Below are 27,207 nucleotides of genomic sequence, written 5' to 3' on the forward strand. Positions count from 1 at the left end.
GAGCTAAATAACGCATATGTTAAAAACTGGGCTTTCAGTGGCTTTTAATAGCAAGGAAAAATAAACTCCTGCAGTATTACAGATACACAATCTTTGTCTTGGCTTCATCATCTGATGTTATTTTAGAGAAAATTAATGGCTTTGCATTGACAAAACCTGTGCAAAGGAATAACGCATTGAGGTCATTTTATCCAATATGTACAGTAAAGGTTCAGTTAATGGGCTTTTAGTTAAAATACTAGGACTCCATCTCACTGCATGTTAATGAAGTAACCAATACATTCATTTCAATGTGTCTCAGTCCCTGACCCCTAATAGAGGCACCATGTTGCATCCATTCCTCTAAACTTTCTGCCTGCTCTGTTCAGTCTGGGACCTGGGAATATTTTTTTGTGATATGTCACATGGTGCATACAGCACTGTATTAGGTTTGCATGGCAAGGTTTTGGTAGCAGGGGGCTTCAGAGGTGGTTTCTGTGAGAAGCTGCTAGAAGCTTCCCCTATGTCCGATAGAAGCCAATGCCAGCTGGCTCCAAGACAGACTTGTCGCTGGCCAAGGTCGAGCCAGTCAGTGACGGTGGTAGCACCTCTGTGATAACATATTTAAAAAGGGGGGGAAAACTGCTGCACAACAGCAGCCAGAAGAGAGTGAGAATATGTGAGAGAAACAACCCTGCAGACACCAAGGTCAGTGAAGGAGGGGGAGGAGGTGATCCTGGTACCAGAGTGGAGATTCCCCTGCAGCCCGTGGTGAAGACCATGGTGAGGCAGGCTGTCCCCCTGCAGCCCATGGAGATCCATGGTGGAGCAGATATCCACCTGCAGCCCGTGGAGGACCCCACGCCAGAGCAGGTGGATGCCCAAAGGAGGCTGTGACCCTGTGGGAAGCCCATGCTGGAGCAGGTTCCTGGCAGGACCTGCAGACCTGTGGAGAGAGGAGCCCACATTGGAGCAGGTTTTCTGGCAGGACTTGTGACCCTGTGGGGGACCCACACTGGAGCAGTCTGTTCCTGAAGGACTGCATGCCGTGGAAAGGACCCATGCTGGAGCAGTTCATGGAGGACTGTCTCCCATGGGAATGACCCCATGCTGGAGTAGGGGAAGAGTATGAAGAGGAAGGAGTGGCAGAGACAATGTGGGATGAATTGATTGCAACCCCCATTTTCCGTCCCCCTGCACCACTCAGGGGGAGGAGGTAGAGAAAATCGGGAGGAAAGTTGAGCCTGGGAAGAAGGGAGGGGGTGGGGAGAAGGTGTTTTAACATTTGGTTTTATTTCTCATTATCCTACACTAACTTGATTGGTAATAAATAAATGAGCTTACCAGGGGAGGAGCCTTGCTAGACCTTCATCTGGGACTTATAGGAAGACAGAAATTTTCTTGTGTTCCTGAGATGGGTTGACCCTGGCTGAACACCAGGTGCCCACCAAAGCCGTTCTATCACTCCCCCATCCTCAGCTGGATAGGGGAGAGAAAATATAACAAAAGGCTCGCGGGTCGAGATAAGGACAGGAGAGATCATTCACTATTACCGTCACGGGCAAAACAGACTCAATTTGCAAAACATACTCAATTTATTACAAATCAACCAGAGCAAGGTAATGAGAAGTAAAATGAAATCTCAGAACACCTTCCCACCACCCCTCCCTTCTTCCCGGGCACAACTACCCTCCCGGATTTCACCACCAAGCCCCCCCAGTGGCACAAGGGGACAGGGATGGGGTTTATGGTCATCACACGTTATTTTCTGCCGCTTCACCTCCTCAGGATGAGGGCTGATCACACTCTTCCCCTGCTCCAGCGTGGGGTCCCACCCACGGGAGACAGTCCTCCACGAACTCCTCCAACGTGGGCCATTCCCACGGGCTGCAGTTCTTCACGAACTGCTCCAGCATGGGTCCATTCCACGGTGTGCAGTCCTTCAGGAGCACACTGCTCCAGCGCGGGTCCCCCACGGGGTCACAAGTCCTGCCAGAAAGCCTGCTCCGTGGGCTCCTCTCTCCACAGATCCGCAGGTCCTGCCAGGAACCTGCTCCAGCGCGGGGTTCCCACGGGGTCACAGCCTCCTTCGGGAACCCACCTGCTCCGGCGTGGGGTCCTCCACGGGCTACAGGTGGATATCTGCTCCACCGTGGACCTCCCTGGACTGCAGGGGGACAGCCTGCCTCACCAGGGTCTTCACCACGGGCTGCAGGGGAATCTTCGCTCCGGCGCCTGGAGCATCTCCTCCCCCTCCTTCTGCACTGACCTTGGTGTCCGCAGGCTTGTTTCTCTTACATGTTCTCACTCCTCACTCCGGCGGCAGTTTCTCCCCGTCCCAACTTTTTTCCTTCTTAAAAATGTTATCACAGAGGCGTTACCACTATCACTGATTGGCTCGGCCTTGGCCGGCGGCGGGTCCGTCTCAGAGCCGGCTAATATGGGCTCGCTCTCTCTCTCGAACACAGGGGAAGCTTCCAGCAGTTTCTTACAGAAGCCACCCCTGTAACCCCCCCCGCTACCAAAACCTTGCCAAACAAAACCAATACACAGGGAAGGACTGGTGGGAGATGTGATGGTTGGAGGCCGTCTCGGGCTTAGCAACCATGAAATGATAGAATTCTCAATTCTTGGTGAGGTAAGGAAGGTGGTCAGCAAAACCACCACTATGGACTTCCGGAGGGCTAACTTTGACCTGTTCAGGACACTGGTTGAGAGAGTCCCTTGGGAGACAGTCCTGAAGGGCAAAAGGGTCCAGAAAGGCTGGACATTCTTCAAGAAGGAAATCTTAATGGCTCAGGATGAGGCTGTTCCCATGCGCCACAAGATGAACCGCTGGGGAAAACGACCGGCCTGGATGAACAGGGAGCTTTTGCTGGGACTCAGGAAAAAAAGGAGACTTTACCATCTCTGGAAGAAAGGGCGGGCAACTTGGGAGGAGTACAGGAATCTTGTTAGATCATACAGAGAGGAAATTAGAAAGGCAAAAGTTCAGCTAGAACTCAATCTGGCCACTCTTATAAGAGACAACAGGAAATGTTTTTACAAATATGTTAACAATAAAAAGAATATCTATCCTTTATTGGATACAGAGGGGAACATTGCCACCAGAGATGAGGAAAAGGCTGAGGTACTTAATGCCTTCTTTGCCTCAGTCTTTAATAGGGAGACCAGTTATCCTCAGGGTACTCTGCCCCCTGAGCTGGAAGTCGAGGACAAAGAGCAGAATATACCCCCCTTAATCCAGGAAGAATTAGTTAGGGACCTACTACGCCATCTGGACACCAACAAATCTCTGGGACCAGATGGGATCCATCCAAGAGTACTGAGGGAACTGGCGGAGGAGCTTGCCAAGCCACTCTCCATCATCTATCAGCAGTCCTGGTCAACAGGGGAGGTCCCAGAGGACTGGAGGCTTGCCAATGTGACACCCATTTACAAGAAGGGTCGGAGGGAGCATCCGGGGAACTACAGACCTGTCAGCCTGACCTTGGTACTGGGGAAGATTATGGAATGGTTCATCTTGAGTGCGCTCACATGGCATGTGCAGGACAACCAGGGGATCAGGCCCAGTCAGCATGGGTTCATGAAAGGCAGGTCCTGCTTGACCAACCTGATCTCCTTCTATGACCAGGTGACCCGCCTAGTGGATGAGGGGAAGGCTGTGGATGTTGTCTACCTGGACTTCAGCAAGGCCTTTGACACTGTCTCTCATGGCATACTCCTTGAGAAGCTGGCGGCTCATGGCTTAGACAAGTATACTTTTTGCTGGGTAAAAATCTGTCTGGATGGACAAGCCCAGGGGGTTGTGGTGAATGGAGTTAAATCCAGTTGGTGGCGGGTCACAAGTGGTGTTCCCCAGGGCTCAGTATTGGGGCCAGTTCTGTTTAATATCTTTATCAGTGATCTGGATGAGGGGATCGAGTGCACCCTCAGCAAGTTTGCAGACGACACCAAGTTGGGAGGGAGGGTTGATCTGCTCGACGGTAGGAAGGCTTTACAGAGGGATTTGGACAGGCTGGATCGATGGGCCGAGGCCAACTGTATGAGGTTCAACAAGGCCAAGTGCCAGGTCCTGCACTTCGGTCACAGCAACCCCATGCAGTGCTACAGGCTTGGGGAAGAGTGGCTGGAAACCTGCCTGGCAGAAAAGGACCTGGGGGTGCTGGTTGACAGCCAGCTGAATATGAGCCAGCAGTGTGCCCAGGTGGCCAAGAAGGCCAATGGCATCCTGGCCTGTATCAGAAATAGTGTGGCCAGCAGGAGCAGGGAAGTGATTGTCCCCCTGTACTCGGCACTGGTGAGGCCACACCTTGAGTACTGTGTTCAGTTTTGGGCCCCTCACTACAGGAAAGACATTGAGTTGCTGGAGCATGTCCAGAGAAGGGCAACAAAGCTGGTGAGGGGCCTGGAGCACAAGTCTTATGAGGAGCAGCTGATGGAACTGGGGTTGTTTAGCCTGGAGAAAAGGAGGCTGAGGGGAGACCTTATCGCTCTCTACAACTACCTGAAAAGAAGTTGTAGTGAGGTGGGTGCTGGTCTCTTCTATCAAGTAACTAGCGATGGGACGAGAGGAAATGGCCTCAAGTGGCAGCAGGGGAGGTTTAGATTGGATATTTGAAAAAAATTCTTTACTGAAAGGGTTGTCAGGCATTGGAACAGGCTGCCCAGGGAAGTGGTTGAGTCACCATCCCTGGAGGTATTCAAAAAGTGCATAGACAAGGCACTTCAGGACATGGTTTAGTGGGCAGGGTTGATGGTTGGACTGGATGATCTTGAAGGTTGTTTCCAACCTAAACGATTCTATGATCCTATGATTCTATGAAATTAAATTAATTTCCCCAAGTTGAGTCTGTTTTGCCTGTGACAGTAATTGGTGAGTGATCTCTCCCTGTCCTTATCTCCACCCACGAGCCTTTTGTTATATTTTCTCTCCCCTGTCCAGCTGAGGAGGGGAGTGATAGAGCAGCTTTGGTGAGTACCTGGCATCCAGCCAGGGTCGACCCACCACAGTCCTTTTTGGCGACCAACCTGCAGAAAGACCCGGACAGGCAGCAGGAGCTAGTCCCACCTGCCTCCTGCATCCTCTCACTGAGGGGCCTGGGCTAGCCGGGACATACACATGGGAATGAGGTAGAGGGGAGAGGAAGGGAGGGCCCAGGAGAGACGGTGTCGGGGAAAGGCAGCCCCCGGTGCCGCTGGCGGTGCCCGGGTGGGACGAGCCGGCAGACACGTCCCCAGCGCGGCCCACTCCCCAAGCTGCCGAACCCCCCTGCAGCAGCCGTGGCCGCCCCCGCCGCAGCAGGCAGCCACCCCTGGGAGCTGCTCGCCTTTCTCGGGAGAGAGGGACAAGCCGGTGTGCACACGCGTGAATACACAACCATAACCACACACACACACTCGGGGGGGGGGGGGGATATTGCAAGAAATCCGCAGCCAGGTTACAATTTTTGGGGGGCAGCTCTGCCTCCGGCCCGGCCATGCCCAACGCGGGTCCCCCCGCCCCCCGCAGCGGTGGGCTCCGGTGCTCGGTGCTGTACCGGCGCGGCGCGCTCCAGGAGCGAGCTGGTCTCCTGAGGGTTTCGCTGCTCCATCCCAGACCCCAGCGCCTCCCCCGCCAATATCAAAAAGGAAAAAAAAAAAAACCACCATCGGCCCAGAGCGGACGGAGCGCTTTATTGGCCGCCGCACAAACCCTGCGCGCTCCCCAGCCGTTCGCCCGGGCTGCGACGCGTTAATTTCATAGCACCGGCAACATGAAGACCTCATACCTCCGGATAACTGGGTGAGTCATAAATACAGGGCGCAGGGCTGAAAGCCGAGACTGTTTAACAGCGACTTTGCAGCGGCCGGGCTGTGCAGCGCGGGTGCCGGCAGGGGACCCCCGCTGCCGCGCCGGCGGCACCTGCGGCTGGAGAGGGGCGAAGAGGGGGTGGCCTTCCCGCTGCCGTGCGTCTGTCCGTCTGCGGCAGCGAGCGGCCCGCCGCGGCTGGGGCCGGCGGTGGCCGCGGCGGGAGCGCGGAGGAGCGGTTCTGGGGAAGGATGCGCCGCCGCGGCGCGGTGTTGGATTACCCCTGCCCGGCCCCGCCGCCACGGGGAGTGCCGCGGCGCTGCGCCGGCGTCCGCGCAGCGCACGATATGTCGGGCCGGTGACTTCATCTGGGAGATATTTGGAGGCTCCGCGGGGTCCGGTGTAGGGGGCCAGCGTGTGTTTGGGTCTGAAAGCGAATCAGCGGAGGGCGCATCACTGCCAAAGGGACCTATAAATCCATCTGCGGCGCCGAGTCGCCCTGGCAAAGCCCCCGCGTCCACGCGTCCGGCTCCGCGCTCCCCTCCGCCCGAGGGTGCGGCGCCCCCCGCGCCTCGCCCAGCTTGGCGCCCCCGCCCGCCCATCCCCGCCGGCGCCCGGGAGCCGGGCGCGCCCAGGCCCAGCCGGGGCAACCGGAGCGGGCGCTCCCCGGCACTGGCCCGTCCTCCCGCCGCTCCCACCACGCTCCCCTCTTGGATCTATGCTTTCGCCGCGACGGGCCTCCTGATCTGGAGGAGAAAGCCTCGTTGCTACTGCTACCGGCTCTACAAATTCCAGCGCCGGCCTCTGATTCTCCCAGCAGGCTGAGGGGGGTGATTTGATTATTTATTTTTTTCCCTCCTCGGCTGGGGTGGTGTTTTTTTCGTGGTGGTTTGTTGTTTGGTTTTTTTCTTTTTTTTTTCCTTTCCGTCGTTGCGTGCGTGTCGGAGCGGTGCGCGGCTCCCCGCGGTGCTGGACCAGCTGACGTTACAGGAGCCCTGATGTCTTCATCTGACTCCCCGCAGTTGTTGATGGAGTGTCTTTCTCAGATTTCCAGGCAGGGTCCCAAGAGCAGCACCCAGAGCCAGCTCCCGCTGCCAGGCGGCACTCCTCGCCGCTCGGGCCGCTCCCGCCGCTGTTGAGCGCTGCTCCGTGACCGGGGCGGGCAGAGACCCCCGCGGCGCCGCTCCTGCCGCGGCCACAGCACCTGCGGCGGCGGAGGCCTCCGGGGCTTGTGCTGGCGGCTCCCCTCTGCCTCCATCCAGACTTGCGCCCTTGCCCCCCCCCTCGCCATCCCCATCCCCACGCCTCCACCCCCGCGCAAAGAGAGTCCCGGCGGTCGGCCTCCGACCTGGCCCACATGCATCGCCCGTCTGGCCACTCGGCTCCCCGGCCTTAATGTCCATCTCGGGTCCGACGAGACCAGCTCAGAGGTGAGGGCGAGGCGAGGGCCGCGACGGAGTGGGAGAGCCGGGGCGGGTACCCTCCCCGGGGGGGCACAGGGTCGCCCCGCAGCCCCCCGGCCCTGGTGAGGTGCGAAGGCAGCGGCCGGCGGGGAAAGCGCGCACCGGGCGGCAGGCGCCGGCGGGTCCCGAGCAGCAGCCGAGCCCCTCCGGGCCGCGTCGAACCAGGCTGGGGGCAGCTGTCATCCCCAGGCAGTGGCCATCGGGGTACGTGCCGTGGCTGACTGCGGGCAGGGCGACCGGAAAGGGAGAAGAGAGGGAATGAGAGAAGAGAAGGAAAAGGAGAGAAGAGAAAAGAGAAGGGAAAAGAAAGATGAAAAGGAAAAGGAAGAAAAAGAAAAGGAGGAGAGAAGGAGAAGGAAATGAGAAGCAGAATCAAGAAAGAGGGAAATGAGAAGGAAAGGGAAAAGGAGAGGAAAGTGTTTCCATTTCCCTTTCCTTTCAAAGAGGAAATTGGAAAGGAAAGGGGAAAGGGAAAAAGGAAATATGGAAACAGAGGGGGAAAGGGAAATGGGAAAAGGAAAGAAGAAAGGGAAAAGGAAAGAAGAAAGGGAAAAGGAAAGGAAAAGGAAGAGGATAGGGAAAGGAAAAGGAAAGGGGAAAGAAAAGGAGATAAAAATGAAAGGAAAGCAAAAGAGGAAAAGGAAAGGGAAAAAGGAAAGAAAAGAAGACTAGGAAGAGGAAAGAAAAGGGAAAAGGAAAGGGAGAGGAGAAGGAAAAGGAAAGGGTAAGGAAGGTTTGCCTGTAGCATGGCAAAGCCATGCAGCCCCGCACCCCAGTCCACCCTGGCCCAGCCCAGGGACAGGTGCCCTGGTGCTGCCCGGGTTCTGGGGGAGGATGAGCACAAGGTGACCTGGCTGCCAGCACAGGGACATGGTCACACCCCCACGTCCCTGGTCATAGGCTCCTGGGACCTGCCTGCCCACATCCCCCAAAGCAGCTTGCTTGGACATAGAGGGGCTGGAGGCCACCCTGCATCGCCCTCTCCCACACCGCTCGTTCGCTGGGGAAACCCCATCTCCCTTACTCTGGGAGGCGATGGGGATGGGAAGGTGAGCTGGGCACAGGTTGTTTCCCCCTGCTCTGTCCCCGGGCCTGGCCAGGGTGGACCAGGCTGATCTAGGGTGTGAGGCTGCACAGTTTTGTCTCAGGGCTGACAGGAAAGGGGGCAGGACTGGGGGAGCACAGCAGCTGAGAGCTAACCCTGCCTCACCTCTCTGCCAGGGGCCTGTGTTGGAAGGAGATCTAAGATGAAGTTATGGGATGTTGTGGCTGTCTGCATGGTGCTGCTCAACACGGTCTCTACCTCACCCCTGCCCACTGGTAAGATGCCTCCCAAGGGGCCCCCTTCAGTGGTAGAGGGGCCTGAAGACGATCTCTCCCCCATCAGCCTGCTGCCTCCCTATGCTGTGCAGAGTGACTGTAAGAAACATTCCCCTTTGTAGCCACAGCTGTCTTGCTAAACCTGCTCCCCTTTGCCCAGGCATCAGGGTGAGGAAAGGACCCCCCCCACTTTCTCCCCCCTTCCCCCCCCCACTTTCTGCCCCCACTTCTCCCCCAGGCAGGGTCAGTGGTTCTGGTCTGGCTCCAGCAGCTCCAAACCAAGTCATTGTCCAAAGCTTGGGATTGGCAATTGCAGTGGAAATTCCCCCCTTCCCTCCCACCTCCAGCCCTACCTTTCTGGTGGTCATAAGATCCCTCTGGTTGAAAAACCCAGAGAGATGCGAAAGTTAGTTGTATGCGAAGGAGCCAGGAGGACGATCAGGTACATACACTTCCCACTGCAGGCACTGAATCTCCTTCCCCACTGCTTTAAGCTCGTCTCTGTGCTCAGACCTGCCAATGCAATTATTCACTGTCTGTAGTGGGCACAAGTCCTGATGGAGATTCGGCTCCATGGTGGGAGGCACTGTACACATCCTGGAGTGCTTCTGAGTTTCATTAAATCCTCCTTGGATCCTGATCTCAAAATTAGTGTGTCCGTGTGGAAATTTACAGAAGAGTAGTGGTGGCAGGGTTAGGAGCTTGATGCAGAGCAATCCATATGAACCGGCTCACAGTAAGACAGCTTACAATCCAAATGACAGATAATAATAATGCCTTGCTAATAATAGGTCTCCTACAATAGCAGATACAGGATTTTCACAGCAGTATGTGAGTGTTATGCTAACACCAGTGGCTTTTTAAAGTGAGAGTTAATATGACTCAGTAAGAAGTGGCAAAATACTCACATGAATTGTGGAGATACTCACTTAGCAAAGGCACATATGCAGCTCAGAGGTTGCTCCCTTTGCCCTTGCTCAGCCCTCTCTGTTCAGCTCGTTGCAGGATGCAGACAGTATCCAGTAACTGGAATTCATTTTTATCTCCTTATCTGGAGGCATGTCCTTTCCCTGTGCCTGCTGTGGCTCCAGCCACGGGCAGCCCCACTCTGGTTTCTCCTGGAGCAGCTGGACTAATGCAGTGTGGAGGCGCCGAGCAGGGAATCGTGTGCCATAACTCTGCTTTGCATCCCCTCTCCAACATCCATCTCCTCTTCTGTCTGTCCCCATGCACACATAACTATGTCCTTCCCCATTTAGTCTTCTCTATTTCCTTTTCTTGCTTGTGTTTTTCCCCTGCTGGAATCTTTCCCAGGCTGACGCCTCGTCCCAGCCCAGCCCAGTCTCCTGCTGTTCGCAGACCAGCAGCCCTGACATCCTTTCAGCCCCTCCACGCAGGGAGGTCAGTCAAAAGTGCTTCCTCCCAGGGCTCCAGCCTGCTAGGGCTGCAGGGCTGTCACACATGGTGATCTCCATGGCAAGCTGTGTGGTGGGGAAGGTACAAGGACACTGAGCCATCCTATGAGAGGCAGTGATCAGCTTTTCAGGCCACTGTACTGGTCCCCTCTGCACGGGCTTGCTGCAGTGCTGGTGGGAAGAAGAGCATTAGGGGGAAAGCAGAGTGGGTGGGAGAGCATTAATGCTCTGTCTTTCCAGGGTGGGAGTATTTGTATGATCCTGCTTTTATGTTGAAACTTACTTCTGGGAACGTGGTTCCTGGTCAGCTGATCTCTCCACAGTAGCTCGAGGGCACAGGTAGCAGTAGCAGTCTTGTCTGTTCTGTAGGGATTGGCGCTCGGAAGATCTCGCGATGTACGGAAAGAGAAGGGTTAAAGGAGGCGGGATGACCGACAGACAGTATATAAGGGCGTGACGCAGTTGAATAAACGCCATTTGCAGCATCCTCATATTGGTGTCAGTGCTCTGTGGCCCAGGGTATGGTGGACCCTGTGCCGAGTCCCACGGGGTGATCAGACGAATGTCTACACTGTTCCTAGTGTCCAAAACTTCTCATTGTTTCCTCCTTTTTTTTCTGTGGATTGGGTAAACAAGAAGTGGGAAGAAAGATGACCTGTGTTTTACCTGAGCTATGGTAGTATCAATAGACAGCCTCTTCCAGAAATCTCTGTTTCCAGGGTACAGATGTAGGCTTTGCTAAGCAGAGCTGGGTCGCAGGTTATCGCTCAGGATGATAGTCATTTCAGAAAGGGATGATAGTTTGGTCTCGATCTCTTAATGATGTAGATCACAAATAGATGGGCCTGGCTACAAGGGGAAGGTAAACAGCGCTGTTCTTCACAACAGAAATCGGGGAAAATCCAGGGAGTTCCTGTGATCTTTACACAGCAGTGGTTTACACAGCACCCATGCCCGAAAGTCAGAAACTCTTCTCTATTACATTGCCAAGTCAGATGAGCCAGGGGAGACCTGCAGAAAGGTGGCTGTACGGAAACAGTGAAATACTTTGATCCACTTTTATGCTGTTTTTAGTTGATTTAAAAGTGTGTGGTATCTGGAGAGCAGTCTGCAAACACAGAGCCCACGAGGCTGATCCTGTCTAGGCACATCGCTGCCTTCCTGCTGCAGCAGCACTTTGTTCTAGTCACTACTGTCAGTGTCTTTGACATATTTGTTTTTCCGCTTACCATTTGGTGGCACACACCCTTCAGCACACGAAAGATGTAGAACGACATACAGAAGAGGAGTCACTTCTACACCATGTAGACTTCCCTCTCCGAGGTTTCTCTTACAAGCAGAGGGCAGTATGACACGAGCATGCAGGCAGCTCCCGGGCTCATCTGCTGGTGGACCTGCCATGTATTAATATGTCTGTGGATACTGTTGGTCAGCTGCTTTGCCAAGGGCCTTTACAAGAGGCAGCTCACAAAGCAGTGGGAGTGCCATCATCACCCATGTTGGCTCATCTGCATAGGGCAGTGTGTGGGTGCTGAGCAAGACTGGGTGCTGTGTGCGTTCAAAGAGGGGTGCACTGCTCTCCCCTAAAGTGATCCCCACGCAGACTGGGTGGGGAGTAGCAGTTGTGCTCTGAGGTGTGCATTGCTCTTACTCCAGGGAGGTCAGGTCTCCCATACACCACTGGCAGTGGGGGTTAGTAGGGTTGTGAGATCTGTCCCACTCCTAGGGACAGGCCAAACACCTTGCTGGAGCACAGATCTGTTTTCCCAGGCCCTCTACACCTTTTTGTGTTCTCATTTGATGGGACTTCTTTCTCTGCAAAGTGCTCTGAGGTCACCTGATGCTACCCCATCTCTTTCAGATTGGCTCGAAACCTTCCTTCGTTCCAGCCTACAGGCAAGGTCCTAACCTCCCAGGCTTATCAGGTGTAATGTGCTGACCTTTGCTGTTCAGGGCAGTAATTGGAGATGGCAGAGGGTGTTGGCAATTGCAGTCTTCTGCATTTTTTACTTGACTGGATGCTGGAGTGAGAATAGCCTCCATAAATGTAGTGCATATGAGATTAATCCAGTGTTTGTAGGTGTTTTAGGCATCAGTGTTCATGGGATAGCTTATTTCACATGAAGAAGAGTAGCTGTAGCATTTGTAAAGTTAGAAAACCCTTTCTTTTCATCATGCTACAGTCTGTTGGGGAAAGGACACAATTAGCTTAAATAGCAACTGTGAACAAATATAAACCAAATTAGTATAAGCTAAAAACTAAGTCAGCAGCTTCAGAAGCATGACAGTGCAGAGGGAGCCAAACACTTGGTTTGACTTATACGCAGTTCCCAGTGAATACATTTTGTAACTTCTTGCTGCTGTATGGCCATAATCAACATGTATGTGAGGACTGGAGTATCCTAAGATCCAGGATATGATATACAGTCTCTTGATCAAGTAGGCATCTTTAGTAAGAACTAGCGGTACGCATGTATAATTAAATGAAAAATCTCACTATAGGCTTTTCCCTCTTAATAGAAGGAAAAGATGTTTCTTTGCATTATAATGACTGAGTTACTCTATGGCCACTGGATGGTCATTTGTTGTTGGAGCTCCTTTGGTATGTTATACCATAACACACTGTGTTATGTGTGCATTATACCTCTATTAAACATTCTTCATACCCCTGCTAAGGGGTATTTAATGTTAAGTTACTGCATTTAGCTGCAACATTATCAACTAGTATGGAAGGTATCTAGAATAAACAGTGATATCGTAGGGCTCTTTAAGGCAAAAAAAAATATTAAATTATATTTCCAAATGAATGCATTTCCTTCCCTACAGTATTTATTAGGCACATTCAGTGTTACAAACCAGAACTCTCACATTTCTGTCCAGGCTTTCCTGCTCAACACACTTATGGTGTGGCATATGCGCTTTAGTCTAAGATGCCCAGAAGCTACAGAGGTAACCTGCCCATGCACAGTAAATCCAATGCATTGGAGAGGTATCTGCCACACCAAGCAGGTACCACACTGCGTCATTTGATCTGTGTATATCCAGTACAGCAGATGCATCCAGCCAGTGTCAGACTGAGTGTGCGTATGTCCCTGGGCCAGCATATATATACAGTAAAGTTTGTTTGCATGGGCATGCCCAGGTTATCTAGGCTTTTAGAAATCTTAAGCATTCAAAGTCACCTTTTTTTAAAGGGCAAAATTCTAAAAAAAGAAAGAACAGGACACATCTGGGTAAATCCACATGCATTTAGCCCTAGAAGCCAATTTCTCCACAGTCTCAGGTATAACTACTGAATATACTCCTGTGAAGGGTGTTCTGAGACTTAAGGAGGAAAGGACTGAAATGCAAGAGAATATGGTTTTATTCTCATGTTAAAAGTTATCCTTTGTTTAAGGTTTTATGTCTTTGCTCCTTTTCAATTTAGGGACCTCAAAAATTTCCCAGTTGAAGTATGGATCCTTTTAGATGTTTTGCAGGTGTGGGTTGCTAGATAATATACCTGAACATGCTTTTCTTGGTCACCTTTCATAGGCCTCTTCAATATATTTTAGAAATCCCCGTGTTCAGGGTCTGCAGATGACAAGCTGCAAAACCTTTCTTGGAAGGCTAAAGAATTCAGCTGTGTAGTGACTATTGATGAATCGATGGGGGAGGCATTATTTGTCCACTAGAATAGGATCCTCAGATTGATAGGTTGTAATGTCTTTGTAAATTAGAATCATAGAAGCATAGAATTGTTTAGGTTGGAAACGACCTTCAAGATCATCGAGTCCAACTGTAACCCAACACCACCATGCCCACTAAACCATGTCCTGAAGTGCCTCCTCTACATGTTTTTTGAACACCTCCAGGGATGGTGACTCAACCACTTCCCTGGGCAGCCTGTTCCAATGTCTGACAACCCTTTCAGTAAAGAAATTTTTCCTAATATCCAATCTAAACCTCCCCTGCTGCCACTTGAGGCCATTTCCTCTCGTCCCATCGCTAGTTACTTGATAGAAGAGACCAGCACCCACCTCACTACAACTTCTTTTCAGGTAGTTGTAGAGAGCGATAAGGTCTCCCCTCAGCCTCCTTTTCTCCAGGCTAAACAACCCCAGTTCCATCAGCTGCTCCTCATAAGACTTACTGTTCCTGATTAGGACTGCATAAAGTAAGTTTAAAATATTTAAACTTACAGAGGTTGAGAGAAGCCATTGGGGGCATTGAGTCCCATCTCCCATAACTGCAGATGATCAGGGATGGATATCTAGTGCAAATATCCAGTCCTTATCCCCCACGCACACTACCAAGCAACTGCAACTTAAAACTTGTAGTACATAGGCAAACCCCCATATAACTGCACTTGTTGAGGAGTCTCATACTTCCGAGGTAATAAGTTAATGACAAGTAATAAATGAGGAATACTAAATAGTGCAACATAACCAGGATCATCAGACATCTAAATAGGCCACTGCCACATTAGCGCTGGTAGAAATGTTGACACTGCACAATTGTAATTTTTGACAAAAACAACTGTAGTTTCTGATCAAGTAATATTTGGTAAGGGGAACCAAAGGAAAGATTTCAATGATTCTTGGAAATCCAGTCCTAATTACAAAGAGAAGAAAGAAAACAGAATAAAAAAGATTTATTTGAGAAAGGTACAAAGCATTAAGACACAAAATATACATTAGAGTATGTCTGTTTTTAAGATCAAGGACAGAAAATGAATTATGTAAGACATTTCAAATATCAGCATTCTTTTTAAGGAATAAAGCCACATTGTATGACACTAGTAGATATTTAGGCTTTTGCCTTAGTCTGTATGTATTGGTACAGCACTTAAACTGAAACCTGCAGGTACATTTCTTTGAAGTCAGTGGGACTTGTACTTTAATGATTATTCAACAGGAATAGGCTTCAAAAGAAGCAAACACTGAAATCAAAATACTTGTTTTCCTGAGCCTGGGCCAGGCAGTGTTATAGCAGGTATGCCAAAACTTCTCAGGAGGCCATGTTTTTAGAGGCAAGCTAGTCATATCCACTTTAACTAACAAGCTACATACAAATATCTGAACTACCTCTGCTCCCATCCCAGGTGTATAAGATTTCTTTGGCAAACCCATCAATTACTCAGGAAATTTCTGACAGGGAGATATGGATCCAGCGTATCAGCTGGGAAGGGGGCAGAGCTCTTTGGAGCCTGGCTGCCTCTGAGCAGCTGCCGATGCCATCTGACAGGTCATGGTCCACACATCCCAGCGTGAAACCTCCTGCAGCGGAGCACATAGCACCTGTCCTAGAGCAAGGGACTGATTATTATAATAAGAACATTTTCCGAACTGCAATATTAAAACTTTTCATATTGTTCCTATTGTAAACAGGTTGAAATGCAGGTAGTGAAAGGTGACTGACAGTAGAAAAATGCATATTATTTATAGGTCAGATCAAAATCTGATAGCAGCAGAGATTGTCACAGTAAGGGCATCAGCCATGTTTTTTCCCGGATGGCTCTGCTTTACTGCCCCAGGGAGTAAACGCCCCAATGGGAGATGAAGTGTAAGAGCACAGGCAGCCAAGGAACAATTGCTTGATTGGAGCAGGGTTGAGCTGTTGTTGCAGTGACACTTCTGCTGTTATTTCTGGCTGGCACTAAGGTGGGGCTGGGTGACTGATGTGGGGGTTTACTGATGTTGTGCTAGGGCTGGGCTGGATCACTTCTGCACCAGGATCGCTAAAGAGAATTTCCTTTTATTACCAACAGTATTTCCTCCGTTAAAAGTCTCAGTGCCGTGCCTGTTAGCTGTCTGCATGCCTTCTTGCTAATAGAGGTCACAGGTTTCAGGTCCCAGTCATACATACTCATTTGAGGCTATTGCAGGGATGGGACAGAACCAAATATTAAGCATAAACCCAGGTTTTACTGGGAAGCTGGAGATTTATTCAGCATGGTATGGATTTGGAGGGGTACAAGGCCTTAGTGAGGAGACATGATGGGCAACAAGGCAGGTATGTGCTTCACCCAGGTTTGGCTCCTGCTCAGTCAAGTGGCTTCAGGCAGGGCACTGCCATGTTTTCATTTTCCCCTTTTACACTGTTTATGCCATAACTTCTTCAGATGCAGAGACTGCCTTGTGGGTGCTCAAGTACCCACACAGCCCCATATAATAAGGCCCTAGTGCAGACAGGCTCCTGTCAGCTACTGCAGGAGCTGTCACAAAACCTCAAGAGTGACTACTGAAAAGCTGTCTGCTCCTCAGTGCTTCAGAGCTGGCTTTTCAAAGCTCTGAATCAGAGGCAAGACCACATCCTCTTGCTGCTCCTTTGCTGCTTGACTGCCAGGTGAGACACCCCTTTACCCAGAGGCCAGAGGAGAGATCCAGCCCTGGGTCCCAGCCCAAAGTCAGGCAGGATCTGATGAACAACTCCTGCCTGGACCAAATAACAAGAGAACTCTTGTGGACAGGTCAGCTTGCAAGGCAGCTTCCTTCACTCAATTCACCTGACCTTGCTTTTTCCCTTTGTTATCAGGTCATTCCCCCAACTGGCAGCAATTATGATGGTCCTGTTGTTTCTCCCCTTTCTTCTCCTGGTAGGAACCAGTATTTCATACCTGCAAGAAAGCAGGCAAAGGATGCAAGGGGAGGCACTGCCAAGCATGACAGTGTGAAAATACTAAGTACTCTACAGATTTGCCATTATGACCAACACATGGGAAGCAGCAGGGTTAGCTAGGACCTACAAACACAAAACTTGGCCACTCCATTAGGAACAAGCACACCAGGTAGGTTAACCCTGTGCCTTTTTCCAGTGCTGCCTTATTGTACCTGACTGGTGTGAATGGCTCTGGAGTCATCCTGCAGGTTACTTAGCACTTTACCTTGATGAGAGACAAGTGAGACACCAGCTCCATTTCTAAGGGCTCTCTGAGTCGGAGGGAAGGATGCAGTGTTTCCTGGGAGCTGGCAAGGCAGGGGGTGAGGTAATGAACCAGAACTGTATTAAACATTTAAAGATGAGCTGACCCTGGTGTGTTTGATGCTCTATTTACTAATGGACACAACTGACTGGTTTCCATTTCACTCTTAACCTCACAGATTTTCATGCAAGGCATGAAAGCAAAGTCATGCCTCAGAGAGGTGATATTTTAATTGTTTAAATCCTGAAAACTTTTCAGTATAACTAGCTTTAACACCTGCCTTTGCTTTGATGCCTACATGATGGGCTTTGTTTTTCATGAAAAGTATTTAATTTTTAATAAAATAAATGTTTTATCCCCACCACGGTTCACACCTTTTTACTTTACAAAGCAGACTGATCATCACATTGGTAATTTTAACCTCGCTAAGGTCACATTTCTACAAACAGGTTACTCCAAGGGTCTCCTAAAGTATGCCTTTGTGGTGTGAGACGGGGAGATTCTGTGTTTGGATAGGGCTTGTCCACTATAATAAGTACCTGAAAACATTATTGAAAAGCAAGCTAAATACAAAAATAATTAATGAATAAATGGTATACCACAGTCATCTGCATAAGCAGCAAAACATGAGGATGATTCATTGCACTCACAGTTAGAGGCACATTAATTGTATATTTCCCACTAGCAAATGATCTAAGAAGAAACATCTTTGTGAGTATAACTTTGGAGGAAACTTTAAAAACAACCAGGAAAGAAATTAAAATATTTTAGGTCCCAGATTAAAGTACCAGAATTGTTTTGAAAAAGGGCCATTTGATCCTAGCACAGATCTGGATCTGAATTTTCTAAATAATGCTTATCATTATAATGAGCTGGATTAACCTCCTTGAACTTTGGAATCATACTTTAAACAAGAGTCTGAATGCTGCTGTTTGAACTTCTCTAATTGAAAGACAGCTGTGCTTAAGTGAAATATCCTGGTAATTTTCTTAAATGTTTGGCCTGAACTTTTGATGTAGTAGCTATCATTTTTAGTATACCTTATGTGACTTTTATTATATCACTTTAACTCAGGATATGCAGTGCCAAATGACACTGCAGTGATGTAATTACATTTTCCCAAGATCAGTATATAAAACTATTCCTTAAAGTACAGTTTCCAATAACTTAAAATGTCAAGTTTTATGAGATTTAAAAAAAAGGAAAACCCACTTATATAAATTATTATTTTGCAATTAATAGAATTTAAGCTTTTCTTGTAAACTATAATAGGCAGCATGGTCAGAAGAGACTGTAGTTAGCCTTTTACATCCATAACTAGGCACCAAAATGAGTAACTGGATTTTTTTCTCAAAAGCTGGAGATCCATCTGTTCCCACTTAAATCAATTTGTGGTCAGGTACAAACTGATGGTTTCTTGCTGTACCATGCTGGGTTACTGCCACTCCAGGGGAATATTTGGCTTTAAAATAAATCTGTTGCTAGTGAAATCAAAGGAATAGTTTTACAAAAAGTAATTGTGGTCACATTTGAACAGACAGAAATAAATTGTCCATTTTTCCTTAATAGAAGCTGTTTTCTTGAGAATGTGATGAGTTTGGTTTGGATATTTGTTTAGACCTATTTTATGTAGAAGTATGTCTGAACACTGTATAATTTATTCTTCTAAAAAGCGCAGGCATCAGATCCTGATCCTGCTGGCACACAGTGTCTCTAATTAATTGGAAATGCAAAAGCAGGCTTTGGGGGGTTCGCAGTGGGGAAGATGCCCAGAGGAAGGCACGTTTCCCTGGATGCCCAAAGCAGAGCTCTAGGGTGGCTTTCTGTAGAGGTTGGTGGGGAGCACCACAGGTGTTTGGCTGCAGGAACCTGCACCCGTACACGTTGCCAGCTCTTGTGGTGCTCAGGGGACAGGGACTGTGCTTGGGGACAGGCAGGTCAAAGCCTCAGGTTCCAGAGAGCAGCAGTGAGGTGAGAATTTCAGTTTGCATTCAAGAGGGGTGTTCCTAACCTGAAAGGTTGGGTCAAAACTATGATCTGAGTGTGCCCTAAAGGTTCAGAAAGCAAGCAAATGATGCAAATGTTCTTGGTTTTTTAAAATGTCTTTTAAATGAGTCACATTTCTTTATTTTTGTTTGACTCCTGGAGTTTTGGATGTTTGGTGTTGACCAACTCTGTGCCCAGCCTGGTCACTCTTCTGGATTCCTATGTTCACCAGTCCTGTGATGTTTTGTTCTTTCCTTCTTTGCTTTTTTATTCATTTTCTGATCCTGTGAAAAACTCCTGGCAGATCAAGAGCCCTGGTTCAGCTGAACATGGAAGACCAATGGGCTCTGTGAGCCTTTTTGCTATGCTGTGAACAAGATACACAGAGGTCCTGTGCCCCCTGAGGGAGGATTTTACATTTCTAGGATGTAGGGTCCTTTCCCTCAGGGAATGCCTGCTTTGAGGTGCATCACACTCATGTATGTGTGAACCAACCTTCACTAACCTATATTGAGCATGTGCTGTTGTGGGCTATCCTATCCTATCCTAGGTGGCTTCAGATTTTTAAATTCTAATTCCTTCACACCCTGGAGCCAGGGACTACTGCTCAGAGATATTTACTGCCTTTATTGCCATAGTATCTGAGCATTTTCTGCTGGCATTTTGTATGTGTGTACGTGTAAATGCAACACACATATACACACATCCAAACTGTATATTTTATAAGAAGGGATAATAGTATGTTCATTTCCCAGGGATGTGAAATCCCCACAGAAAGCTCTGTGTGCTGCACAGTCAAGTCAGTATAGTCTATGCAGTATTAGAGTAGCAAAGATGCCAGGCTGTTGACCTTCATTCTGAGACTATAAACAGTTTCTAAACAGTGTTTGAGACAGAGGGGTAACTAAGTAAAACAGATCATGGCTCAATCAAGTGGCTTTATTCAGGTTACAAACCAGCACTCGATGCCAAGGCATCCCTATGAGTTCAGTGGTGTTCCCTAGCCACGCAGCTCGGCTCAGCACCCTCTTCACCCCCAGCAGCACCTAATGCAGTGCAGAGACCAAACAAGTGCTCAGCAGGCAATGGCTGTGGTGTGGGGAGGTCTCTGGGCATCCCTGGAGCACATCTACCAAGTGCCCATCAGGCTGGGGTGGTCCTGCTGTCAGTCTTCTCCACCTTCCCTGCTGTCCATTAGCCTTTTATGGTCTTTAGTCCTTGGTCAGTGGTTATTGCTTATTCTTATATGATGTCTGGTGGTAGCTTCCTTAGCATTTATCTCTAGTGCCTTGTTTCAACCCATCACGCCTTGTGTTAATGCTGGCATTTCTGCTTGGCTGCCCAGGGTCCTACTTCAAGAGTTTTTTATGGCATTTTGTTTCAGGCTCTCAGGCTTTGCACCCATACTTATTGAACAACCGAATATCCCTACTGAGTAATGACTGGCATCTTGGCATAGGCCACTAAGTCAACTCTCACTTCACTCCTGACTGTCAAGGTTTCCTTCAAATCCCTGCGAGCCACTCCTAGTGAATGTTTGTAGTCACATTGATGACTATGCTTCGTTAAGCAGCAGAAAATTAGCACCAAGCCACATACAATCAGTATGAGCCCCATTGCTTGGGTCCATGATTCAGTGGTTGCTGGGTCCAGCTGTGCTTGACACAGTACCAAGAGCACAGGCCCACACCACTGAGTGTGTGTTGAAACTCAGCTTTTTGGGACTGTGTTGAGGATGGTTGATTGTGGGGGATTGGAGGTGTTCCTCAAACAGTGCTAAATTTTGAAAGCAAACTTGGGGCACATTGGCAGTCCAGTTGGAATGTGCCAAAAAGTGCATCGGTGCATTGATCATGACTAGTTTGGGGCTCCACAGGTAGAGGGTGTTGTTGCTTACAACAACTTGCAAGGACTCACTGGGTAGCCCAGTAATGCAGCTGCCATTGTGGTTAATGTCATGTACACATAGTCCTGTAACAGCATGTGTGGTTGTAGGCAGGAAGACACTGACCAGGGTCGATAGGTCCAGCACATTTCCTTGAGAGGGGCTCTATGCCCACCCACCGGTTCTCTAATATCACCCATGTCCCTTGTGTCTCCTCAAGTGATATAATCTCCAAGTACTGGGGGTCACTGCAGGAGTTCTCTGGACAGATTTGGATATCTGTTTGGGATATTTTCCAGTCCCCTGGGCTGAAGGGGAACTCTACCCTGGAGACAGAAAATTGGCATTCATCTTACTCAGTGCTGGTATCCCTCCTGGCGAATCTCCCATGTGGCCTGATGTTGCAATAGGGGATGAGCTGAGTAGGGATCCTTGGCTCTGTTAGATGTATCAGCCACACATGCTTCATCCCAGGTTACAGCTTGGAGTGCTTCTTGTATGGTTTGTGTTAGAGCCCCAGTGAGATTAGCAGAATCAGCCACGCTGCCAATTACCCCATCTTCTGGTTGCAGCAAGTCTATGTGTGTAGGTAGGGCTCCTCTAGTTGGATACCCCGTTGGCTTGATTACTTGATCTTTTTCCCCTACTGCTTCCACCTTCTGCTGTGTTGACATCCCATGCCTGCATTAGCAGCGTTGCATAGGGCTCATCTATGGTGTGTTTCCTCTACCTTGCAGCACAGAAGGCTCTCAGCAACATTAGCTCCCTTGGTGCAGTTGGGGCAGTCATCATGCGTGGACCAGGATAGATGTCAGCGTGGGCTCCAAGCAGGGACACAGTCCACAACATGGGCCTTTCCCCCTCTTTATCTACCCTCCAGGGCATACTTGGATTGGCTTGGGCAGGACAGTGCTTGGACCCTATAACTGTCTGATTAATATTTAACCAAAGTAGACTCCTGCATATAGCACTGTTGCAGGGGTAGGTGACATTTTTGCACCTGAATTGCAAGCAGTTTAAAAATGATGTGTCTAGTTGGTTTGTTATTTCTTCAGGTAATCCACAGTTTTGTTTCTCCCTTCTTAGGTGGGGGGGGAGGACTTCCCTCACTGCAAAGGCAGCATACCAGATTTGGGATAAATATGAGGCTGAAGGTTGCAGACAAGAGTCTTCATGTATAGGTTGGGTTTCTCTGTAACAATCTTCCAGCTCCTTCCTGATGGTTGTGTCATGAATGAGATTTTGTTACATGGCTTTGGTTTAGCAGCAATTTAAGATTTAAGAGGTCATCCTCATCCAAATTGTTATTATCAGAGTTATTCCAGATATTACCATCCCAGTCCTCAGGGGACACTATCAGTTTTCTGATCTGAACTATGTCAGAAGGTTTTGGGGCTTGCATTAACATAATTTCAACATGTTCTCCCAACTTTTGTTCTTTCAATTTAGCTTCCTTAAGTTGTTTTTGCAGTTGTTCTATTTTTACCGATAGTAGCAGTTCAGTAGTTTTACGTCTCTCTATTTCATCCTGTAGATCTTGCATCTTTCGGGTTGTTTCCCCTCTTTCTCTACATGCAGCTTCTAGACATGTTCCCAACATTTTACAGATTATACCTTTATCTTTCCCATCTTTAGTTGAACCCCTCACAGCATTTAGCTGCTTCTCTACTGCTTCCCAATTATACCAATTATCACAGGTCCATTCTCTCAAGAAGGCAGGGTTCAGATTAATACCGTGCTTTTGTAAGTAATTGGTGACACTACTTGCCATCCTGCCAACTACGCCAATTTGTCACGAATGAGATTTTGTTCCATGGCTTTGGTTTAGCAGCAATTTAAGATTTATTAATATTTTTGAGATAGATCACAACATTAGGTTGTATGACTTTAACAGTACTTAATTATGAGCCAATTTAACAGAGTGATTCAATGGAATTTGTTACAATCAAATTTGCGACTTAAAGATTCAAAAATGGCAAGGATCACCCAAAACTTACAGCAGGGTTGCACACAGATGGAGGTTAAATCAAATCACACGCACGCACAGACAGACAAAATAGTTCCAAACCAAACTGCAAATACACATGCACAGATACAACCCACACATGCACACACACACACAGAGGTTAACCTATGATTAAGATTTTCCGCTCATGAGTTTCATGAATTACTCACTTTTATGTGCTGGCATTCATCAACGGACAGTCAGTAAACCTTGTGAAATCTGGCCTTTAAGTCCTTGCAAAATCTACCCTGAGAGGCGTCCCAGCTCAGGGGGAGATACTGGGTCACACAGCCTGCTGCAATCCCAGAGAGCTCAAAGGGTCTCTCCTTGGATGGCTATTTATAGGGTCTCGACATGATTGGCTTTGGTCATTATTTTACATTCTGGCCACAATTTGTGCTGAGTCATTCTGATATACAATTCAGGCAGCAGATGGCCCAGGTGTGGCCAAAGAGTGCCTGACTCCCAGAAGTCTCTGCACTTGTAATCAAGATAACAGCACAATGGGAGGTTTTCCCAAAGCATGCATGGCTTATCCTGAGATCTCAGAGTGGCCTGGGGGGCTGCACCACCACAGGTTGACCCTTGCATGGATTTCATTAAATCCTGGTATACTTCCCTGATGGTTTTATTTCACTCTCCATAGCCAACGTCTCATTGTGTCATATTGTTGCTGGAAGTACTAGGCCAGAAATATGTGACAGAGGTGTGGGCTGGGGTAGTTACAATAGTATGAGGGGGTAATTTGAAGGTAAGAGCAGGGAATGGCACAGCTAGAGCCATCTCCTCAGGGCCACATCATTCCCCTATTGTGTTATAAGCTAAGAAACCTAGAAACCACTCAGTCCCACAGCAACAAGAAAAAGTGCCTCCTGCCAAACTCCTCTCCATCTGTATCTGTACTTCAGCGATGGGGGCTGTACCAGCTCCATGTGGATAATCTTGCTTGCTTGAGTCTAGCAAGGTATCTACCCCTTCTTGCTTTTAAGGAACATAGCCTACCCAGCGCCTTGACCTGGACCTTGCTCAGTAGGGCAGTATTTGTATGGTGTAGGCAGACCAGCCTGTCCTGCAACAGAGCCAGGTGGTGCATCCAATGGACACATGAGGCTGAAGGTTGCAGACAAGAGTCTCCACATATAGGTTGGGTTTCTCTGTAACAATCTCCCAGCTCCTTCCTGGTGGTTGATCCTTGCATGGATTTCATTAAAACCTAGTATACTTCCCTGATGGTTGTATTTCACTCTCCAACTGACTCTCCAGCTGACCCAAATGAGCCAAAGGGGTATTCCATACCATATTATGTCATGCCCAGTATATAAACTGGGGGGATCCAAGCTACCCCCTTCCAGTAGGTATGACTCATAGTGGGTATGTTGGTACCTGCTACAGAGTTAATGACAGACGAGTGCAAGAAGGATGCACTTACCATTGGTTTCACAGGCTTATGGGGCTTGGCACAAGGTCCTGCTTTGTTCATGTCCCGTATAGCTGTATAAGTAGCAGCCATCCCTCCTTCATGTCTTTTCACAGTCACTGGTCTGGGAGATTGTTGCCATTAGCGTTGGATACCTGTAAAACACAGTGGAATTCACTTTTCCCAGTCCCAAACTCTACAGTTTATAGAATCCCACTTCCCACATGTCACCCTTGTTATGTGACGGTACAAGATTGCCTGTAGACTCTTTTACCAGTCTGCACTATTTTGCTGGAGCTGTCCATGAAAAACCGTATACTTCTGATCCATCCCTATTTTATCATGGAAGGGGGTTTCTAGGATGTGGCTGCTTTGGAGTGGGGTCCATATTCCTCCTTAAGTACAGATGCACTGTTTTTCAGCAGGCTTTTGCACTAACAGAGTTAACATCCTGCTGCCCCCCATCTCCTGCATATTTGGTGCTTCTGTTGAGGATATAAAGGTGCACCTTTGCTAGGCAATGGGAGGCAGCCTTGTGTCTTCTCTCCTGTTAACAGAGTCCATGCCACCGTATGTGGGCTGGGTACATTTGCTGCCTGGTCTCCCATCAGGGCTCCTGTCTGTTATAGTGCTTATTAGGGAAATGTGATGCTGAGCCTTTGCCTAAGGAGCTGTTCCTATCTCAGCACCTGACCCAGTGAGAGCCTTTATGGCTCAGTGGAGGTACCAACCCCCAGTCAGGCACACTCTGTCAGGTATCACCTTTCCCAATGTTTGCAGTTCCTGGGACATTCGTAGGCGTCCTTCTGGAGATGGAGGCCCCTTACCTGCAGGGACAGGTGTGTGACACTGGTCTGTTACATGGGTGGGCACTTAGGAGTTAAGTACAGAAAGAAGCATCCTCTTAGGTCTTTATGCAAAGGAAGTGAATCCTCAAAGACTTGATTTTTGCACAATAACTGAGAAAAAATATATCTCAATACTGCAATGTTGTTTACATGTTTAAGAGACAATCATTAATAATATAAGGGCACCAACACACAGGCTCCTGACAGCCTGACTCTCCATTAAATCACTGTATTCGCTAAAGCAGATCACATTGAGGGATTTAGTCCATGGGAAGTTTAAAGATTTCAAAATATGATTTTATTCCAAATCATGATGAAAAGCTGCAATCTCAGAATGTTTCAGAAGAACACATCCAATTTCACTCAATTTGAAGTGGTTCATTCTGCTAATATCAAAACATTTCATTGACTTCAACATTTAAATTGCTTGAATAATTTATCTCTGGTAGACTATATATCAAATGAAAAATGAAATAGATATTTTAATTTCATAAAAAGAAAATGCATTAATAAAATTTCCCTTGAAAATTAACATAATACTTCTATTCTGACCTATTTCTACTCGATCTAATCAGCATCTTGTGATATGAAATAGTTCCATGAGAAATTTTTCAAAAGCTCTGATAGTAATTAACCCCTAAAAGCATTTAAAAAAGCAGGCATTCAGCCAGGAATAATAGCTCAGCCTGGCACCCCAGGAAATTCCTCCTTCTGTCCTGTCCAAAAACCTTATCAATAGGTGGCTTTGGCAATACTAACCACTGCTGGTGTGAAAAGACAACAATTATAATCACAAAATTGCTTTAAAGAAACCTCGTCCTTTTGCTGCTTTGCTGGGAAGAGCCTGTATAACCTCTCTACAGTAGCTTCATACACCCATTAACTAATATTTGTATCATGACATGCTTTTCTTTCCCTTGATTTTAACAGGGCTCATTCAATATTGAAAGGCGTGCCAGAGTGCTACCAAGCATCAGCAGACACCTACAGAAATACATGCATATCTCATTTCTTTTCCCCCAAATGAGTTTCCATGATGATCTAAACCATTCCAAATTCTCCCTTATTTCTGAGGGTCCTGGGCGCACTCTCTGAAGAAATGGGCAGGGGAGCTTGCATGTGTCTAACATTTTTAGCCACAAATGAATAAACTTCCATTAATGACAACTGACATGTGACAAAGCCTTTTCTCTCTTTCCCAAACAGCTAATATGCCAGAGGATTATCCAGATCAGTTTGATGAGGTAGTGAACTTTATTCAAGCCACCATTAAAAGACTGAGGAGGTCGCCGGATAAACAGACTCCAATTTTTTCTAGGCGGGAGAGAAACCGGCAAAACACAGCCACAAACATAGAGAATTCCAGCAAAAAGGGAAGGAGGAATCAAAAGGGCAAACATCGAGGATGTGTCTTAACAGAAATACATTTAAATGTGACTGACTTGGATTTGGGATATGAAACCAAAGAAGAGCTAATTTTTCGGTATTGCAGTGGATCTTGTGATGCAGCTGAGACCACGTATGACAAAATTATAAAAAATTTAACCAGAAAGAAAAAACTAGTCACTGACAAAGTAAGGCAAGCTTGTTGCAGACCCACAGCCTTTGATGATGACCTGTCCTTTTTAGATGATAACCTGGTTTACCACATACTGAAAAAACATTCCGCAAAAAGGTGTGGATGCATCTGACTGCTGCATGCTGGAGTCACACATTCCTGCTATGATGCAAAGAGAGGGACCAAGGTTCCTGGGGAAGTGTCTGCTCAGAGTGGAGATAAGAGGACCAAGAATGCAGAACAAGGGGTTGTGGGAGCCTGGGGTGTGGGGTGCGAGGCAGCGTAAGAGGATAGAGGCTTTTGAAGTCCTACGGGAAAGTAAATAAAAGCTCAGGTGGAGATGCCGACGGCTGGATGGCGTGCACACTCCCTTTCCCATTTGACGCAGTCCACCATCAGTGAGACTTGGATCCATGAGGAATGTGCTTAAAAACACAACCCTGCTGTACCACGCTGTGTTGTAGTTATCCCATCCATGCCAGGAAGCTTAGCTGAGAAGTAGCTTAGGAATACCTTACTCATCCCCTGCATCCTCAGCTTTACTGAAAGACACGTTGTACTATTGCTCATTGAAGGGCGGTTCCTAAGCACTTAGGACAACTTCTAAACTATAAGATTAATCTCGTAAGTAAGATG

General features: G+C 48.2%; 1 protein-coding gene across 2 annotated transcripts; it reads left to right on the forward strand.

Moving 5' to 3' along the window:
* The first annotated feature begins 7,778 nt into the window (after window positions 1-7,778).
* Window positions 7,779-26,704, forward strand: LOC126035384 (glial cell line-derived neurotrophic factor-like). 2 transcript variants are annotated; one of them, XM_049793936.1, is made up of 2 exons: window positions 7,779-8,652; window positions 26,220-26,704. In XM_049793936.1, exons 1-2 carry the CDS (start codon window positions 8,481-8,483, stop codon window positions 26,702-26,704), a joined length of 657 nt encoding a protein of 218 aa, XP_049649893.1. In that variant the 5' UTR covers window positions 7,779-8,480. The 2 variants fall into 2 exon arrangements, with proteins under 2 accessions (XP_049649893.1, XP_049649894.1); XM_049793937.1 differs by having other exon boundaries at window positions 7,779-8,553.
* The last annotated feature ends 503 nt before the right edge of the window (window positions 26,705-27,207 follow it).

This window comes from Accipiter gentilis, chromosome W (assembly GCF_929443795.1).
Source record: "Accipiter gentilis chromosome W, bAccGen1.1, whole genome shotgun sequence".
Classification (NCBI taxonomy): Eukaryota; Metazoa; Chordata; class Aves; order Accipitriformes; family Accipitridae; genus Astur; species Astur gentilis.